General features: G+C 41.9%; 1 protein-coding gene across 1 annotated transcript; it reads right to left on the reverse strand.

Moving 5' to 3' along the window:
- Positions 1 to 10,377: 10,377 nt before the first annotated feature.
- Positions 10,378 to 20,324, reverse strand: LOC123991137 (BMP and activin membrane-bound inhibitor homolog). Its single transcript, XM_046292383.1, has 3 exons — positions 19,771 to 20,324; positions 17,741 to 18,019; positions 10,378 to 17,033 (listed from the first exon to the last, which is right to left on the reverse strand). The coding sequence occupies exons 1-3, from the start codon at positions 19,844 to 19,846 to the stop codon at positions 16,615 to 16,617; spliced, it is 774 nt and encodes a 257-aa protein (XP_046148339.1). The 5' UTR covers positions 19,847 to 20,324; the 3' UTR covers positions 10,378 to 16,614.
- Between the last annotated feature and the right edge of the window lie 470 nt (positions 20,325 to 20,794).

Below are 20,794 nucleotides of genomic sequence, written 5' to 3' on the forward strand. Positions count from 1 at the left end.
CCCCTACTCAGACTTCAGTGGTCTGCCCAATGTTGAGGAGACAGGCTTAATGTGCTTTTCACTCTTAATGCTGGACAGATGAGGGCTGCCACCACCACCTACACCACACAGGACGAAGGGAAGGGGAGAAGAGGAGAGGAGAGAGGGGCGCTGTCAAAGCATTTCCCAAAAGAGAGGGGGAGAGCTGTGGATTATCACAAAGATCTCTTTTAAATAAGAAAAGACAAAGAGGCTTTGTTAAAAGGGTTAAGATGCTTGGCCACATAACCTCCCACACTGAACTGGAGAAATAAGCAACCTCTGCTTTAAGTCACTGATTGTGCAACAATCTTACACAGGGTTATTATTTTTGAGCAATGTCCACGTAGCTATAATTTGGATTTTGAGGAACATTAATTAGCTAAGAACATAGTTATCGACATACAAAGATATTTCCTTATCATGAACTCTATCCTCAAAATGTAAAACTAAATGTGTTTTAATTATTCCTTTTTTGCATCAAACCATTGCCCCAAATCTGGTTCAAATGGAGTTGGGGGGAGAGAGAGAGAGAGAGAGCGAAGAGAGAGAAAGAGAGAGAGAGAGGCCGGGGGCCTGTTAAGATAGGGTCTTAATGTGTCCATAGCATGCACTGGGTGAAGTTTAACAACAATGGCTCTTCTGAGAGCGGCAGTAAACGTGCCTGGAACATTGACCGCGGCAGTAAACAGGCTTTCCCTCCGTGATGAATAGCAGAGCAGGGTAGAGAAGGAGGAAGGAGAGGAAGGAAAGGAAGGGAAACCTCTCTCTCTTCCCTTCCTCTCTCTGGAATTAGCTAATATAAGGAGGAAGGAAATCTCTCTCTCTCCCTCCTTCTCTCTCTCTCTCTCTCTCTCTCTCTCTGTCTCTCTCTGTCTCTCTGTCTCTCTCTCTGTCTCTCTCTCTGTCTCTCTCTCTCTCTCTCTTGATGTCCTTTTCTCCCTCCACCTCTCTTTTTTACTCTTTGATAATCAAACCAGGCCAGTGGTAAACTAAGATTGCAGTGGCTATACAGTGCATTTGAAAAGTATTCAGTCCCCCTGAATTTTTCCACATTTTGTTACGTTACAGGCGTTAATGGGCTCCTGAGAGGCGTCACCCTGATTCGATCCCGGGCTGTATCACAACCGGCCGTGATCGAGAGTCCAATGGGGCGGCGCACAATTAGCCCAACATCGTCTGGGTTAGTGTGAGGATTTGGCCGGGGTAAGCCGTCATTGTAAATCAGAATTTGTTCTTAACTGACTTGCATTGTTAAATAAAGGTTCAATAAAATACATCTAAAATGGATTCAATTGTTTTATTTTCTCATCAATCGACACACAATGCCCCATAATGACAAAGTAAAAAGAGATTTTTAGAAATGTTTGCAAATAACAATTTAATCACGGAAAGATCACATTTACATAAGTATTCAGACCCTGTAACTCAGTACTTTATTGAAGCACTTTGTGCAGCAATTGTAGCCTCAAGTCTTCTTATGTATGACGCTACAAGCTTGGCACACCTGTATTTGGGGAACTCTGTCAGGTTGGATGGGCAGCGTCGCTGCACAGCTATTTTCAGGTCTCTCCAGAGTTGTTTGAACGGGTTCAAGTCCGGTCTCCGGCTTGGCCACTCAAAGACATTCAGAGACTTGTTTTGAAGCCACTCCTGCGTTGTCTTTGCTGTGTGCTTAGGGTCATTGTCCTGTTGGAAGGTGAAACTTCATCCCAGTCTGAGGTCCTAAGCCCTCTGGGGCTGGTTTTCATCAAGTACTTTACTCCGTTCATCTTTCCCTGACTAGTCTTCCAGTCCCTGCTACTGAAAAACATCCCCCCAGTATGATGCTTCCACCACAATGCTTTACCGTAGGGATGGTGCCAGGTTTCCTCCAGATGTGACGCTTGGCATTCAGGCTAAAGAGTTCAAGCTTGATTTCATCAGACCAGAGAATCTTGTTTCTCATGGTCTGTGAGTCTTTCGGTGCCTTTTGGCAAACTCTTAAGTGGGCTGTCATATGCCTTTTACTGAGGAGTGGCTTCTGTCTGGCCACTCTACCATAAAGGCCTGATTGATGGAGTGCTGCAGTGATGGTTGTCCTTCTGGAAGTTTCTCCCATCGACACAGAGGAACTCTGGAGCTCTGTCAGAGTGACCATTGGGTTCCTGGTCACCTCCCTGACCAAGGCCCTTCTCCCCCGATTGTTCAGTTAGGCCGGGAGAGTCTAGGAAGAGTCTTGGTGGTTCCAAATGTATTTAATTTAAGAATGATGGATACCACTGTGTTCTTGGGGCCTTTCAATGCTACAAACATTTTTTGGGATCCTTCCCCAGATCTGTGCCTCGACACAATCCTGTCTCAGAGCTCTACGGACAATTAATTTGTCCTCATGGCTTGGTTTTTGCTCTGACATGCACTGTCGACTGTGGGACCTTATATAGACAGGATTGTGCCTTTCCAAATCATGTCCAATCAATTGAATTTACCACAGGTGGACTCCAATCAAGTTGTAGAAACATCTCAAGGATGGTCAATGGAAACAGGATGCACCTGAGCTCAATGTCGAGTCTCATAGCAAAGGGTTTGAATACTTACGTAAATAAGGTATTTCATTTTTTATTTATAAATTTACAAACATTTCTACAAACCTGTTTTTACTGTGTCATTATGGGGTAGTGTGAAGTAGATTGATGAGTATAACATGTATTTAATCCATTTTAGAAAAGGGCTGTAATGTAACAAAATGCGGAAAAGGGAATGGGTCTGAATACTCTCTAAATGCACTGTAGCTCCTGTCCCCCCCACCCCCCACAACTCTAATTCATGGAGTATAGGGTTACTGTGAATGGGGGGGGGGCCTCCTTGTCCCGCCTTGCCACTCGTCGGTCTCCACAGTAGGACTGTCCCAAATGGCACCTGATTTCCAACACAGTGCACTGAATTTGGCTAGTCTGGTCAAAAGCAGTATACTAAATAGGGAATAGGGTGCAATTTGGGACAGTCTCTAAAACACCACTGAGGTACAACACTACACACAGAACAGAGGAAGCCTCATGTCCTGTCTATTTTCCATTGCTCTGCTCTTAGTGAGGCCAGGGAACTGTCCTACATTGAAACACATTAATGTTTGAAAGGGACCTTCCCTCTTCTTCGCAAGAGCCAGATCCTCCTACCAGTGCAGTGAAGGGCCAGACCAGGGGAATAACTATTTATTTGCCTTCCTGAGGAGATGGTGTTTTTTCCCCAAACATAGACGATTTATGAAATTGAGATGTTGAGTACATTTGATATGGAGCCTCAGACTTGATTTGGAAACTCTTAAATGTAATAAACGTCCACCCTACAAAGTAGTATGGTGGATAGTGTTCTGTAACTAGAGGTGATTTGGAACATCAAACAGAGAGGGTAGTGATGAGGTCGCTGTGAACACGTAATGCACTACTTTTGATCAGGGCCCTGCTATAAAAACACACCACCAACACACCCTTCCCAGTAACCTCAACACTTAGGGCAACTCTGACCTGGCTATAGGCCTGGCTGTGAGCCGTGAGAGATGAACAGCCAGCAGGCGGCTTCACCAAACATAGCATACCATCGGAAGCACCAGGGTGAAGGAGAGGAGCCGGTCTGGTGAACCACTGTTTACTCCTGTACTCTAAAGTTTCCAAACAGACATTAGGACTGAGAGGGACTGAAAGGCCTTGAGGAATCATGTTTACAACAAACGAACTATGACTGAGCTCTGGGGTCTCTGGCTTCATACCAAATGGCACCCTGTTCCCTATGTAGTGCACTACTAATGACCGAAGTTTGGTGAAAAGTAGTGCACTAAATAGCGATTAGGGGTACCATTTGAGACGCAAAATGTGAATGGTAAATGGCCCTACTGGATATGCACTTAATATACTTGGGGAGTCTGTCCCACCAGAAGATGTAGCGGAGGGAGTGAGGAGGGGGAGGAGGAAGGGGGATTGGGTGACCTCTAGGTGTCTGGGTGGGTGGGAGGGGAGATGGGGGTTCAGAGGGGGGGTAAGGAGTCGCATGCTTCCCAGACTAAACAGTTTGGTAGAGTTAATGCATATACCTATTATGACAACACTTTGTGACCTTCGTTCGTTTTGGACATCGGTGAGGTTTTTTTCGGCTGTTTGGGCGCACATTTGTCTTTCTGGAGGCAAGCCGATGTTCGGAGACGAAGTCTATGCCCCTTTGTCAGTGGTTGGTCAACAGTAGGGATTATTCAGTAAAGTACTTGTTGCCATTCAATGAGAGACAACTCATTTTCATGTACCTTTTTTCCTTGAAAAATATTGCAACAAACATCTTAGTTAGATGTAAAACTGAGCGACTAGGATCTCTTCGGCAGACACGTCCAAATTAATGACAGATTCCTTGACTTATCTTAGATTAATTCTGACTATTATCAGGAACTTTATACTGGCTATGGCTTCTCAAAAAAGTACAAACAGTATTATTGCCACTTTTTTCTTGTTTTTAAAAATAAGGTAAGGGGCGGGGCAGGAGGGGGGGGGGCAGGGGCGGGGCAGGAGACAGGTTAATGATCTCATGTGCTGTATCACTGGGTATTAAGGATCCAGTCATTACACAAGCAGAGACAGCCTATCCCCTGCTTGAGAGAGGTAGAGAGGGGAGGGGCGGAGTCTGGAGGTCCAAAGTTCTAGAGTCTATCTGTAAAGAGTTGGAGAGGAAAGGAGGAAGAGGTAGAGAAATCTGGAGAGAGGAGTGGAGGTCATGGAGGAGGACAGGAAAAAAATTTTTAGGAAAGATTTACTTGCAATGTGATTGTGATATGTGTTCGTCTTACCTACCTTGAATGCACTGACTGTAGTCCATTCAGGATAATAGTGCTTGCTAATTGACTAACATTTACAAATGTAATGTTTGTAGTTTTATAGGCTATATTTGTCTATCATCAAAGAGGTGGAGAGGAGAGGGGTTGTGATCCCTTACAAAAAAAACATGAATTTCACACGTGATGTTAATGTGATAACATGTAAAAGCATGACCATGAAACTACACATGTAAAAACATGATCCTGTGAAATAAATGACAACATACCATGAAACTACACATGTAAAAACATGATCCTGTGAAATAAATGACAACATACCATGAAACTACACATGTAAAAACATGATCCTGTGAAATAAATGACAACATGGGGATACAAAATGTCAACATACCATGAAACTACACATGTAAAAACATGATCCTGTGAAATAAATGACAACATGGGGATACAAAATGTCAACATGCCATGAAACTACACATGTAAAAACATGATCCTGTGAAATAAATGACAACATGGGGATACAAAATGTCAACATACCATGAAACTACACATGTAAAAACATGATCCTGTGAAATAAATGACAACATGGGGATACAAAATGTCAACATACCATGAAACTACACATGTAAAAACATGATCCTGTGAAATAAATGACAACATGGGGATACAAAATGTCAAAACTGAAACACATGTAAAAACATGATCCTGTGAAATAAATGACAACATGGGGATACAAAATGTCAACATACCATGAAACTACACATGTAAAAACATGATCCTGTGAAATAAATGACAACATGGGGATACAAAATGTCAACATACCATGAAACTACACATGTAAAAACATGATCCTGTGAAATAAATGACAACATGATACAAAATGTCAACATACCATGAAAACATGTAAAAACATGATCCTGTGAAATAAATGACAACATGGGGATACAAAATGTCAACATACCATGAAACTACACATGTAAAAACATGATCCTGTGAAATAAATGACAACATGGGGATACAAAATGTCAACATGCCATGAAACTACACATGTAAAAACATGATCCTGTGAAATAAATGACAACATGGGGATACAAAATGTCAACATACCATGAAACTACACATGACAATATATGAACCTGCCAATTCAATTTTTTACATGTAAACGTTTTTCACATGTGAAAATGCAATTCCACGTGAGAGTTAGATTTCCATAAGGGAACGTTTTTCACATGTTTGTGCGAAATTCGATTTTCACATGTGAAACTGCACATCTCACTTCTGTTTTTTGTTAAGGGAAGTAATACAATTGTATGGGGTGCTTTAAGGTAAGTGGTGCACTGTTCAACTAAAATAGTGTAAACATCTTTGATCAACATTTGACACAATTTCAATATGACCCCACCTGGTGCACCACAAAGTCTGTAGAAATCTCAGAAGTCCCTGACACATTCCTTACATTTAAAAAATGGAAGGTTGTGTCAGAGTTGTGTGTATAGGTGGCAGGGAAGTCAGGTGCAGGAGAGTCAAACGGAGTGTAAAATGGAGTCTTTTAATGAATGTCCACGTAACATGTTGCAAAACACTAACAAGAACAGACATAAACAAACATGGGTACGAGGACCCGTCACCTATACAACAAACACAACACTGACAATAAACAATCTCTGACAAAGACATGAGGGGAAACAGAGGGTTAAATACACAACAGGTAATGAATGGGATTGAAAACAGGTGTGTGGGAAGACAAGACAAAACCAAAGGAAAAATGGATCGATGATGGCTAGAAGACCGGTGACGTCGACCGCCGAGCACCGCCCGAACAAGGAGAGGCAACGACTTCGGCAGAAGTCGTGACAGGTTGAGAGGGATGAGGCAAAAGAAATGGCAAATAAGTCTGGCTGCACAACCGATTGGAAAACGTTCTGCAAATTGAGAAATCATTTTGAAACAAAGATAAATGACAAAGAATGATAGTAAAAAGCTTTGGAGCACCTTAAATAAAATGTTGGGGGGGAAAAGGCAAACTCCGCGTCATCATTCATTGAATCAGATGGCTCATTCATCACAAAACCCACTGCTATTGTCAACTACTATATGATTTTGTCTTTGGCAAGATTAGCAAACTTAGACATGAATGCCGGCAAAACAAATGCTGACACTACACATCCAAGTATACCTGACCAAATTATGACAATTTTAAGTCCGTAAAGTGAGCTTGGAAGAGGTGAAAAAATGATTGTTGTCTATCAACAATGACAAGCCACCGGGGTCTGATAACTTGGATGGAAAATGACTGAGGATAATAGAGGACGATATTGCCCCTCCTATTTGCCATATCTTCAATTTAAGCCTACTAGAAACTGTGTGCCTTCAGGCCTGGAGGGAAACAAAAGTAATTCCCCTACCTAGAATAGTAAAGGCCAGTTTACTGGTTAAAATAGCCGACCAATCAGCCTGTTACCAACCCTTAGTAAACTTTTGGAAAAATGGTGTTTGAACAGATTTTTATTTATTTTTATTTCACCTTTATTTAACCAGGTAGGCTAGTTGAGAACAAGTTCTCATTTGCAACTGCGACCTGACCAAGATAAAGCATAGCAGTGTGAACAGACAACACAGAGTTACACATGGAGTAAACCATTAACAAGTCAATAACACAGTAGAAAAAAGGGGAGTCTATATACAATGTGTGCAAAAGGCATGAGGTAGGCGAATAATTACAATTTTGCAGATTAGCACTGGAGTGATAAATGATCAGATGGTCATGTACAGGTAGAGATATTGGTGTGCAAAAGAGCAGAAAAGTAAATAAATAAAAACAGTATAAAAACAGTATGGGAATGAGGTAGGTGAAAATGGGTGGGATACAATGCTATTTTACAGTAAACAAATTGACAATAGACTTTCAGCACACTTATAGGGAAGAGCATTCAACAAGCACAGCAATTACAAAAAGGACTGATGATTGGCTGAGAGAAATTGATGATAAAAAGATTGTGGGGGTTGTTTTGTTAGACTTCAGTGCAGGTTTTGACATTATCGATCATAGTCTGCTGCTGGAAAAATGTATGTGTTGTGGCTTTACACCCCCTGCTATATTGTGGATAAAGAGTTACGTGTAACAGAACATAGAAGGTGTTCTTTAATGGAAGTCTATTCAACATAATCCAGGTAGAATCAGGAATTCCCCAAGGCAGCTGTCAAGGCCCCTTAATTGTTTCAATCTTTACTAACGATATGCGGATGACTCAACACTATACACGTCTGCTACTACAGCAACTGAAATGACTGGAACACTTATTTAATAAAGAACTGCAGTAAGTTTCTGAATGGGTGGCAAGGAATAAGTTAGTCTTAAATATTTCAAAAACAAAAAGCATTGTATTTGAGACAAATCATTCACTAAACCCTAAACAACTAAATATTGTAATGAATAATGTGGAAACAGGGCAGCACGGCTGGCCCTAACATGTACACAGAGAGCTGACATTAATAACATGCATGTAAATCTCTCCTGGCTCAAAATAAATGAGAGATTGACTTCATCACTACTTGTATTTGTGAGAGGTATTGGTATGTTGAATGCACCAAGCTGTCTGTTTGAACTACTGGCACACAGCTCAGACTCCCATGCAAACCCCACAAGACATACCACCAGAGGTCTCTTCACAGTCCCCAAGTCCAGAACAGACTATGGGAGGCACACATTACTACATAGAACTCTATTCAACATCATGTAACTCATGCAAGCAGTACAATTAGAATTTTAAAAACAGATAAAATACAACTTATGAAACAGTGGGGACTGTGAAGTAACACAGACATAGGCACAGACACATGCATACAAACACACAACAACATGCACACTATACACACACGTACACATGGATTTTGTGTTGTAGATATGTGGTAGTAGAGTAGGGCACACAATGTTTTGTGAAATCAGTTGTGAATGTATTGTAATGTTTTTTAAATTATATAACTGCCTTAATTTTTCTGGACCCCAGGAAGAGTAGCTGCTGCCTTGGAAGCAGCCAATGGGGATCCATAATAAAGACAAATACAATGCACTCTGTAAGAATTCAGACCCCTTGGCTATTTCCACATTTTTCCCCACATCAATCGACACACAATACCCCATAATGACAAAGTGAAAATAGGTTTTAAAAATGTTTACAAATGCATTAAAAAAATGAAATACCTTATTTATATAATATTCAGATCCTTTGCTATGAGACTCGAAATTGAGCTCAGGTGCATCCTGTTTCTTTTGATCATCCTTGAGATGTTTCTACAACTTGATTAAAGTCCACCTGTGGTAAATTCAATTGATTGGACATGATTTGGAAAGGCACACATCTGTCTGTATCAGGTCCCACAGTCGACAGTGCATGTCAGAGCAAAAACCAAGTCATGCGGTCGAAGGAATTGTCAGTAGAGCTCCGAGACAGAATTGTGGCGAGGCACAGATCTGGTGAAGGGTACCAAAACATTTTTGCAGCATTGATGGTCCCCAAGAACACAGTGGCCTCCGCCAAGACCCATCCTAGAGCTGGCCGCCCAGCCAAACTGAGCAATCGAGGGAGAAGGGCCTTGGTCAGGGAGGTGAAAGTCCTTGAGTGGCACAGCCAGAGCCCGGACATGAACCCGTTCGAACATCTCTGCAAAGACCTGCAGATCTGCAGAGTAGAATGGGAGAAACTCCCCAAATACAGGTGTGCCAAGCTTGTAGCGTAATACCCAAGAATACTTGAGGCTATAATCGCTGCCAAAGGTGCTTCAACAAAGTACTGAGTAAAGCATGTGAATACTTAGCTAATTTAGATATTTCTGTTTTTTATTTGTAATAAATTCTCGCAAAAAAATCTACAAACCTGTTTTGCCTTATCATTATGGGGTATTGTGTGTAGATTGATGAGGAGATGAACCTATGTAATCCATTTTAGAATAAGGCTTTAACGTAACAAAATGTGGGGAAAGTGAAGGTGTCTGAATGCTTTCCGAATGCATTGTACCTATAATAAATCACTGCACTTAGCAAAAGTGTGCCATCTGCACTGCTATTTTAGTTATCAGTTCTTCTGACCATTCTCTTATCATTGATTTAGTTTTCTTATTTCAGCAATTTGAGGGTTTTCTCTATAGTTGTCTAATGTTTGTGTGACACATTATTATGTTTTATTGTTACACTTGAATCACTATAAGTATAATAGTTTTTCTTTCGTGTATTTAAAAAAAAGCTGAGATTCACTTTGAAGTCCAAAGTGTAGGAATAAAAGTGAACTCAGTCATTGACACGGTCATGGTGGCATAGCAGGTACATCACAATGCCTCAACCAAGAAGTTGTGAATTCAAATCCCCGGTGAGAAAAGGTTGAATAATAATTACTGTATAAACATACATATTTGACATACATGATTACATTGTGTAAGTTGAAAATACTGCGTCTGCGTGATTTTCCGGGGACATCGTAACAACTAACTTTGGAAATATCATGAGAAAAATAATCACGTGAAATTTTAACAAATGTGAAGTGTTCCAAAACCACATGATTTCATGTATGAAAGCTTATGTGATCACATGAAAATCCACATGTGAAACTTTATTTGAAATAACATCACATGAGAAATGTTCCAAAACAACATGGTTTCACATGTGAAATTGTTATTTTTTTCCCCCATAAGGGATTGAGGGGTTGCAGAGCTCATACATGAACACTTTACACACAGAATGAATATCATGTTTATAAACTGTACATAACAACAATCACATATAGGCCTATATGCCAAACATGATTTTCCATGTGTATGTACTGTATTAAAAAAATGGGTTTGAAAGATTTCATCACCACCTAACGTCTTTACATGTCTGTCCCTGGTTGCATCCCAAATGACACCCTATCCTCTATATAGTGCACTTCTTCTGACCAAAACCCTATAGGTAATAGGGTGCCATTTTGGAAACATATTGATTTTTAATGGTTAATAGGACACTTTTCCCAAACAAACCCTACAGTTTAACGTTCCCCAGAAAGTGTTGTAAACGTCTCAGAGAATCATTATCCAGCGTTTACCCCCAGTGTTTTGGGACATAGCAGCCGAAATGTCTAATTTCACTTTGTCCTGCAGTGGTGTCGTACTCCAACATGTGGTACACATGCATGATCTGAATTTGGGCCAGTTTGCTACAGCAGGAAAATAATCTGTCTGCAACAGGAAATATGAATGATTATGTGGATAATATTATGTGGATAATGAATTAACATTTTTGTAGGAGTTCGATACATTTTTCGTATGGGATAATCAAGTTTGAAATTTCTAAGTGAAAATTACAAACTTCAGTATCCGTTTTTAACCTCAAATACACTACAAGTTTTACATTTCCTGCATTGCAAGAAAGTTTTCCTGCAAGAGCCAACCTGTTGATCAAATTAAGATCCTACATCTGTAGATATGTCAGTTAGTAATTTCTCAAACATAAACAAATAGATAAATTCATTTTGTCAGGAGCGGTTTTATCACTTATAGACTCCATGTCCCAGTTGTCCGTCTGTAGTTGATTTAGTTTGGCTCCCTCCCTGTGAAATACATTGGGCACATTTTTCCACAGCACGTTATTGGGTGTCACTTGACAATGGCCACCCACCCGAAACGGAACAATCCGGTTAGGACCCAGGCTACACCCACCCATCCACGCTCTATAGAGAAAACTACCCATACTGGGTCTCTAAACACCAGTGCTGCTCCTGTAATCAAATATCTCAGTGACCAAGATATCATCTGATCTGACCTGGTTTTAAAAGCTAAAGTGTGACAACTGGGATGAGATATGCCACTGCCCATTCATCACCTGGCAGGCTATAAAATCTGCATCCCAAATGTCACCCTATTCCCTATTTAGTGCACTACTTTTGACCAGGGCCCATAGTGCACCATATATGAAATAGGATGCCATTTGGGATGCAAGTCCAGTCTTATCTGTTATTGTAGGATTAGATTCTCTGGACATTTGACTGCCTGCAATCCTTTTAATCTGTCCTTTCAGTCTGGTAATTCCTGGGATCTAGGTCTCACAATGCACACACATAATAACCTCCCTGCACAATCCCACCCGGAGATATGGCTGCCAACTAACACACACACAAGACCAGGGATTTAGCTGCCACCTCAAGGTGTTGCCGCTGCTCACTGTCCCTACTCTGTTCACAGAGAGAGAGGCCTGACTGGCCAGCTGCCAATTTACTTTGTGAAAGCCATTATTATGGGGGGTGGGAGGGCTTATTGAACAGTTTCAACTTCTGTTCTGCTCATGTTCAGCCTCTGTTGTCATTCTCTGTGTTCACAGTTGGCACCTGATAATGTACTCCATCTCTCCTCTACTACAGAAGTGTGTCGGGAGGTATAGGGACCACGTTAACAGCAGGATGTGGCATAAAGGTGGGAGTTGGTATTTCAGTCAAATAGAAAGTGGAGGTCCTGCATAGTACATCCAAACTGCTGCAGTATGTAGTCTTAAAATATGGCCTATATTCCCTACATGTATGACTAGGACCACCTGACTTGGATAACATCAGACTACATGAGAGGCCATTTTAACCTTCCTTGTTGGGTACTGGCAATATAAGCTTATCCATGTCAGCCGTGAGTGGGAGTTTGAGTGGTCATAGAGAGAGAGAGAGCGAGAAAGAGAGATGAGTGGGTCTCTGAGGGTAAGAAGTGTCAGAGGCTCTAAAGCGAGGTTGACATTGTCTTCTGCTGTCTGTCTTCAGGGTCAGGTGAGGGGCCAATAAATGTGTGTGTATGTGTATGCACTCAGGCTTTGTTGGGGACAGCTCATCACAAGGCCCAGTCTGGATCCTTAATGGGCTCTAAAAAATAGTCTCAAAACCAGCCATGGAGACACATTAGGTGGCTTCCAGCCTCCTCACTGAAGCTCAGGGCTCTTCTCTCTGCAAACCAACAGGACAACTGACTAGGAGCATGGTTTGTTACCTATACATAGACATTGGAGTATCTATTTGGGACTTTTTTGTAATCCTGAAATTGTATTTCATTTGACATGTTAGTAATTTAGCAGATGCTCTAGTCCAGAGTAATTTACAGTAGTGAATGCATATATTTACACTAGTACTGGTCCCCCGTGGGAATCGAACCCCCAATCCCAGCATTGCAAGTGCCATGCTCTACCAACTGAGCCACAAAAGACCATCATCATCAATCTCTGTCTCCTGTCTCGGACTCCTCTGTTAATGATCTTTCATTTGTAGAGCTAGTGTTTGATTTAAAACCCTTTTTAAAAAACATCACAAAACGCCTATTTACACACGGTGACATTAAGCTTCAAGAGCCCCAGGCCGGATCTCGTAAACATTCCCAACTTGATTTTTCTCAAGGCAGATTCAAATCTAAACGTTAACAACATGCAGGGCTAAATGTTTAGATGGGCTGAAGGTCAAGGAGGACAGGGACCAACCCATGTTGTATCCATTCAAAGGAAGTGAACTTGCCTTTGGGCGGAATAAATATTTATTCCGTGTCTTATTTAAACGGATGTCCATTCGTCAACGGTACAGACTGTCACTTGTATCGTCACGGTGGGAAGCCAACAGGAACGTCTATTTTCTTGAACGTATAAATTGTATGGTCTCTAAAATGACACATTGTTTGTTTTTGAGAATGTTTTTATTTATTTTAATGGCTGACAACTAAATAGTCTTCAGTGGGGTCATTTATACGGCGTATGTTTTCAAGACAGGCCACAGGAGTTACAAGAACTATCTCTGAAAAGCGAAAAGGTCCCAGAGTTCATTTGTGAAACCGTTTATAGTGTGTGTCCTCATATATATATATATATATATATATAGGCTTCTCCACATATCAGTTTGTGTACTGTGAGTAAATTCTATGGAGTCAAGAGTTTGCTACTGAAGCATTCACCTGTAATCTTCACCAATAACTAATTGATCATGAGTCTCTTTATTACTCAGCATTGCTCAACATGGGATAAGCTGAAATCTCTATAGAGCCTGAGGAAGAGGAAGAAGAGGGGAAAAACAAGAATAACATTCAAGGCTATAAAAGCTGTGTAATGACCCATTACTATGTGCAGGTGTTAACAGGTCCCATGTGTGTTTACACTTCATATATTGTTTAACACAGGGCACAGAATAGTCTATGGGATCCCTATATACACACAGCACCGACTGCATGAGCGTTTTAATCGCCAGCGAGGTGGGGAGAGAAGAAATGAGAACAGCTCTGATTTAAATCACGGTAGTTAACCTCCCCCTCTACGAGGTTTGGAAAATGTCACGTACCAATAAAAGCTGTATATCTCACCCTCATTGCTGCTAGTGCGGAAACCTGGGACTGGAGTCTATGATTCTTGAGAGGTATACACATGAGAGAGAGAGAGAGAGAGAGAGAGAGAGAGAGAGAGAGAGAGAGAGAGAGAGAGAGAGAGAGAGAGAGAGAGACCCAAAGGGCATCCTATTACGTATATACAGCACCATATAGGCAACAGGGTGCCTTTCCAGACACATCCAGGATCTACACCAATAACAATTCATTGGCAAGTTAGAAAGGGGACATTTTGAAGTGACTTCAAAAACAAATTGGGCTTTTGAAGGGAGCCAGTCGACCGCCTCATTACATTTGCATGTCAATACAAACAGCCTGACCGCCTGCCGCTCAGCAAAATGGCAGCCGATCCTAATGGGCCTGGAGAAGTGTTTTATTGTACAGCCACTGTGCATGGGGTCTAACAGTAGCATCAAGAGGCACTACTGGGGTGTGTGTGCGCGTGTGTGTACGTGCCCTCCCCCTTCAGACATCCCTGCCTGTCTGGTATCAGCAGGTGATGGGAGCGAGCAGAACAAAAACACGAGGCACATTAGCTGTCTTAAACCAGAGGGTCTTGTTATTATTGCAGGGTAATAGTCCTGGGGAGACTAAGTGTCTGCGTGGGCTGAGGCCCGGCTGAGGCAGATTGCTGTTAAGTGGTTAGCCTGGTAATAGTGTTTTCCTTAAGGCCTAATGGAGAGAAACAAGAGGTCAGCCTGGAACTGACACACACACAGCAGACACGCACGCACGCAAACAGACAGACACACAGACAGACACACAGGTGGACCTAAAATAAACAACTTACTTTCCTTCTCTCTGTCTTGGTTACCACGGAGAGGAGTAAACACAGTTCCTTTGAACTTTTGAACCGTGGTTCCCAAAACATGTTCCTTTTGAAGGCCCAACTCTTAGGCTGCTACGTTAACGTTCCTACAAGTACACAGAATCCCACATTGCCATGATCGATTCTTCCACATCATTTATCACAGTCAAAGTCCACCCAAGTTTTTCCTCAAAAGGGGGAAAAAGTAGCTGGTTGAAATTGGTCCATGTGATGTGTCTTTGTGTCTCACGGTGGACAGGCTTTACAGCGAAATACACGTACCATCAGGGAAGTGTTGGGACGTAATAAAGTAGAAGTCCTACCAAACAGACTGGAGAAAAGAAGTGAAGGGGTTTTAAAAACAACAACAACAATGGAAATAGATTCTTCACATTATTGAAGCTAGAACTCTGCGGGTTCCATATGAACTCTCCCGATAACCACATGCGCAACCTCAGACTTGAGATCTATTTCTAAGCTGCGTTATAAGAGTGTCAATTGCGGCATAATCACTAGCCTCGTCGCTTGGCAAAGAAAAGAGCCCTCTTCGTCAACACAAGCTGGGCTACAGGAGGGTTAGTGTGTTGGCTGAAACACATGCAGAGGAGCTGAATGGGGAGGGCTTCTACTGGCATTAGACCGAGTATAAAATAAATAGCCACACTACTTCCAGGAGGAATTCGGCAATGAAAGAAACCGAATGTGTTTGAAGCCCGAAATCCTGACCTTTGGAGGAGGTTCAAGAATGACTCAGATGTGGAGTACTACTGTGAAACAAGGCCTCACTGTGAAGTCAGCCCTACACGCACCACACGGCCAACACACTCCGCCTGAAACTACACACGCCGCGGCAGCCCACACTCCCACCGTCTGGGTATGAAACGTCACACCACCACGGCAGCGTGGTCCTCTCATCACTACACATCCTCTTACATACTACTGTACACACACGAACCACACCAGGGGGGGGGGACATCTTGAAAAGAAATCTGACATGAGCCGCGGCTCTCTGTTCCTCACTTTCACACAGTAAGGAAGAACACACAGGACAGGCTCTTTCTTTCAGACAAAAATATATATATTTTAAATCTTTACAATAGGCTTGGATCAAGAAACGTACACAGAGGAGTGCACACACCTACAGTCAACACTGAATTATTGAACTATTTTATTTTTGTTTAACCCTGGTGTCAGTGTAAAAGTCTTCTTCTATTTAGCTTCTTTTTAAGCAAAACAACTTATTTTACTTTTTACAAATGTGCAAATAAGACAGATTTGGAATCCTTCAGCGCTCCCTGTATAGTCCAGGATCCACATATAGACAGGGTCTTGACAGAGCTTTCTCAGTCCGTCGGTCAGTCCTGTCCTCAAGTTTAAATAGAGCCTCGATGGTTTGCCTTTCATTTTCAAGTAAAGTGCTCCTTTAGCAAAAACCACAAGGCTTGCGTTCAGTTCAGTCCTCTTTTCTTTCCTCCATTGAAAAAAAAACAGCTGTTAAGTAAAATAGACAAAACTGGGGATTCATTTTTAAAATTAAAAGAGGAAACCCAACGAGTAGAGGAGAGACAGTCTTGGCTGGTTTTTGGGCAGGGGGGGGGGATTAAGTAAAGTCAAACAAACTTAGAAAAGCAAGTCATACAAACTCCAGCTTCCCATGCCCACTGTACATCCCCCAGTGTACCAGAGACAGTATCTTGTCGTTCCCCGGGTCTGCCTGTCTCATCTTGTCACAGGTGAGGCAGCAGTTTTCGTGTCCTGTCACGGGCACCATACACTCCAGGTCTAGCTTCGCCATGTGGCCCTTCTTGGTGTGGTGGCCGTGGAAGCTGTAGTGGAGCCGTGACAGCATCTGCTGTCTCTGGTCCTGCAGTCGCTTGTTCTCGCTGCGGAGCATCCGTAAGGCCAGCATGATGAGGAGGACCAAGATGAGGCCTCCAGCGATGGGCACCGCGATCACCGCTGCCCTGAACCACACCTCTTTGGCCGAGGCCAGCTCCTGTACCCGCGTGACCAGGTGGCGGTTGTTGCTCTCGGGCTGGTACCGGCCGTGGTCTGGACGAGGAGATAAGAGGGAAAGTGGGTTATTTCATTGTCTAACGTACACCGATGTCGAGTGGAAACTTGGCTCCTGCTTTCAGAAGGGAAATGCAATGTTTTGCCGAGCCTTAACCCAAATAAGAGCCAAAATAAATAAATTTCAGCTAATAAACCTGCTAAACTCCAATACATAACAGAAAGTCCTACTTGAGAGCTCTCCCTTCCTCTCTGTATGACCATACTCCTTGTCATGACTCAATGATGCTCGTATTTAGACCTTCCTACATGCAGCCTGTGAAAGGATATTCTACAAGGCACATTCCTACTCGGTGGAGAAATATCTGATTTGTGTACAAGTTCTTTAGGCAAAGCGGTGCACCCCCCCCCAAAACTCCTCTCTTTGCCGCTGTGCTGCAACCCATAAAAAAATCTAACTGAAGCTGTGCAAAGGTGGGAATTAGTAAAAGGTGTATGCATTACAGTAGACCATTAAACTAACCTCTGTGGTTGATTCAGTTACTGTATAGGGCTATGGTACATTTAGACACTATTTCAGAATATTACAGGGAGGCGACCTGAACAGGCTACTACACTACATATTGTCAGTTTGGCTGCTCTGTCTGTCACACATTATAAACCGTATAGAACAGAATGTAAAATAATACCCATAATATTTCCAGTCAAGAGACATTTCATGTTTCGATTCTCTCTTCTTTTCTTACCTGTTGATTCTCTGGTGTGAGCCAGGTCGTGAAGGCCTCTGTAGTTGCACATGTCCTCGTGACAGCACTCCAGCATAGACAAACCCTCACTCAGGGCATTTGAGTTCTTAGAGCTGCATATGTCGGCAGCGTTCGCTATGGGATCTAGACACCCGTGCGTGAGGGGAGAGTTAGAGTTCATTGGGTCCAGCACCTTGGTGAAACAGGCGTTTAGATCAGATTTACACATGTAGCCCGTGGCCACACAGTGGGGGGCATCGCAGTAACACCGTATTTCTCCTAAAAGAAAAGAAATGCAAAGTGTTAGTCATAGGCCTACTTGATTCGTTTAATGAAGTGCTGTCGGCTAAATAGTAGCCTATTCTCCAACAAGAATAACTGACCCCAAATTCAGCATATTATCTAGTAATAACGTCTCAAGGAAATTGTTTGTGCTTTGAAACTTTTCCGTAGTCAAATTTGTGGGAAATGTTATAAAATCCTCAGATATATATTTGATAAAGTCACACACACATGACTGTTATATCCAAGAATAAAATACAGCCAATAGCATATCTACTTTACTTTTAAAACCAAAAACCAACTCTCGCTACTTCGATATTTGAATCAGAAACCTGACTCCTTGTGTCTTCTAAAGACTGCCTAGTCGGATCTGAACCGACATTGGCAAAACGCATGTAAATGACAAGGTAACCCCTGAAAGACTTTGAGAAGTAGACGTGTTCAAATGAAATGCAGTACATACGCCGAGGTTAAGCCCTTTCCGTGGAAAATTGTCCTTTTAGTCCGTTCCTATTATAAAACAGGAACCGTGTATCTTATAATTAGTGGGTTGTTTTCCAAAGTCAATTTCTTTCAACCCAAATGGAAACTCGTAAAAGGGGGTGAGAGAGCAGTGCAGGAGTCTCCTTTTTCATCTTTCATATGCAAGCATTTGTGTGGTCAGGAGGGGCTGGGCGCAATGAGCTCTCTCGGCTTCTCATCTCAAAAGCTTCCACTAAACAACCTTGCTATTATTCGTTTTTTTTGCAACAAATACTTTATATATATGTTAATTAACAATGTTATTATGTATAGTGCTAAAAACGCGCAGCAAATGCTACGAATGGCGTTTCACTTATAGTCAGATGTGTTAAAATGACTGAAAACACATTTTTATGGAGTTCAACAAGTTAAACATGGCACAAGCTATTTGCATCGACCTGTTATAATTGTCAATATAAATCCATAGCTTTACTAGTTAAAGGCTAATTAACATTGTTACAAGACAGCTACCCCCCAAAACACACGCAGAGACGCACACAAATAAACACAGCAGTTGTATGTTGTTACACGATGTTTGTGGACTTCCAGTCTCCAGTTACACGTTGTCATCTTCTTAATCACGGGCCCTAAACACATATGTTCTCGCAATTGCCAAATGCTTTATATATAGGAGCCAAACATCCGTAGCTCGAGACTCGAGTTGACGCATTTACATTAAAACCCTATAGCCTATAGGCTACATAATATCACACACCCCATTGATGTGCCCTAGCGTGAAAATTATGAGAAACATTAGGGCCATTCAGTCTGTTAAGGCCTTGCTATAGGAACTCATGGGGGAAAACATAGACCACAAACTGTATAGAAAGTTACGTTTTTCATGGATATAACAGTGCTATGGCACCTGTCCTGTGTTGGAATCTATAGTAGATTAAACAAACTAAAAGTTAGATATTTAGAAACAGCATATTGAAAACATGCCACCTGGATGCGCGGATGGTTTTTATTTTATTTGTATCATTCTTTGTTATAGGAAAGGTCAAAGTTCGGAAAGTAAAGAGAGAGAAGATAAAATAATTTTGTTGACAAAACTGCGTTTTTTAATAATGTTACTTATTCAACGTTGCGCAATTGGAAACGGATAAGAAAGCAATGATACGGCCTTTGGGAGGTTCTGACCCCGTTTTCTCGCATTCAACCTTTTTCCTTTGGTCAGAAAAGGGCAAAGAGGACATGAAGGCATGTTTTAAGGGATCAACGTTTACCTTTAGTGAGAAGAACAGCCATGGCACAGAGTTCCAGTTGTAGCCAAATGGAAATGAAACTGGAATGGCGATCCATTTACGACAAGTAGCCTAACTTTTCAGTCACTCTTATCCAAGTACCAAAACCCGCAGGGCTGAGCTCGAAGACACGGTTACATGGAATCTACAGAAGAAATAGTTGCCACAATCACAATCCACCGGAAGACGTAAGAAAAGCACGCGAAAAACGGAAGGCTTTTCCCTGCAAAGAAAAACTAGGCTACATGAGAAAAAGCCTAAAAGCCGACTGGTGTACTTGAACAGCCCTACTGGAAAAGCGGAACACTTGTATCGTTAGTTGCTGAAAAGAGGAAGAAAAACATTCCTTTAGTAGAAAACCGGATAAATGTCGTGACTACTTGTCCAATCCGACTTTACACACATCCACGATGGTGGTCAAGCATAACGTTTATAATCCGAAAACAACGAAATGTGAATAAAATGTTGTCTACTCTGGCATCAACACTTCAATAGTCGACTTCGGATAGCGGACCTCGAGTTGAAGAAATATCCGAGCCAGACTTCTCTACGTAACACAACTCCGCCCAATCAGCGCCCATTGGAGCACCCCTCGCTTAATTAGCATACTTCAGGAACTTTACATTTCCATTGGTTCACCAGGCGGTCACTATTCATCATTCCTCTTACTGATAGTGCGATATAAGTCTATGGTGCTGACTAGGCTACAGCAAAGGTGAAGAAACATTGTTACCGTTTGTTTCACTCCTTTTGCAGACGGTGGCGTTGGCTACAATGTTGCATTACAAAGCGACATTGTTTTATTTAAATAGCAGCATCAAAAATGCCGATAAATGCCTTAGAAACATTTTTAAACTATAACCATAGATTGCATTCTACCGCAATAGCCTAATAATGAAAACAAACACTATCTGAACTTCTAAACAGACTAGGCTATTAGCTCATTTGTACATGTCTGTCTGTAGCTATAGTGTCATCCGCATTGCCTCGTCAGGCGGACGCCATC

The sequence above is a fragment of the Oncorhynchus gorbuscha genome, linkage group LG12, assembly GCF_021184085.1.
Source record: "Oncorhynchus gorbuscha isolate QuinsamMale2020 ecotype Even-year linkage group LG12, OgorEven_v1.0, whole genome shotgun sequence".
Taxonomy (NCBI): Eukaryota; Metazoa; Chordata; class Actinopteri; order Salmoniformes; family Salmonidae; genus Oncorhynchus; species Oncorhynchus gorbuscha.

What these genes read in the sequence shown, in the direction of transcription:
- LOC123991137 (XM_046292383.1), bottom strand. Translation starts at nt 19,846, where the DNA reads ATGGATCGCCATTCCAGTTTCATTTCCATTTGGCTACAACTGGAACTC. An exon ending in GGCTGTTCTTCTCACTAAAG is followed by an intron (nt 18,020 to 19,770) that starts GTAAACGTTGAT and finishes CTTTTCTTTTAG; the next exon opens with GAGAAATACGGTGTTACTGC. An exon ending in TCACACCAGAGAATCAACAG is followed by an intron (nt 17,034 to 17,740) that starts GTAAGAAAAGAA and finishes CTCCTCGTCCAG; the next exon opens with ACCACGGCCGGTACCAGCCC.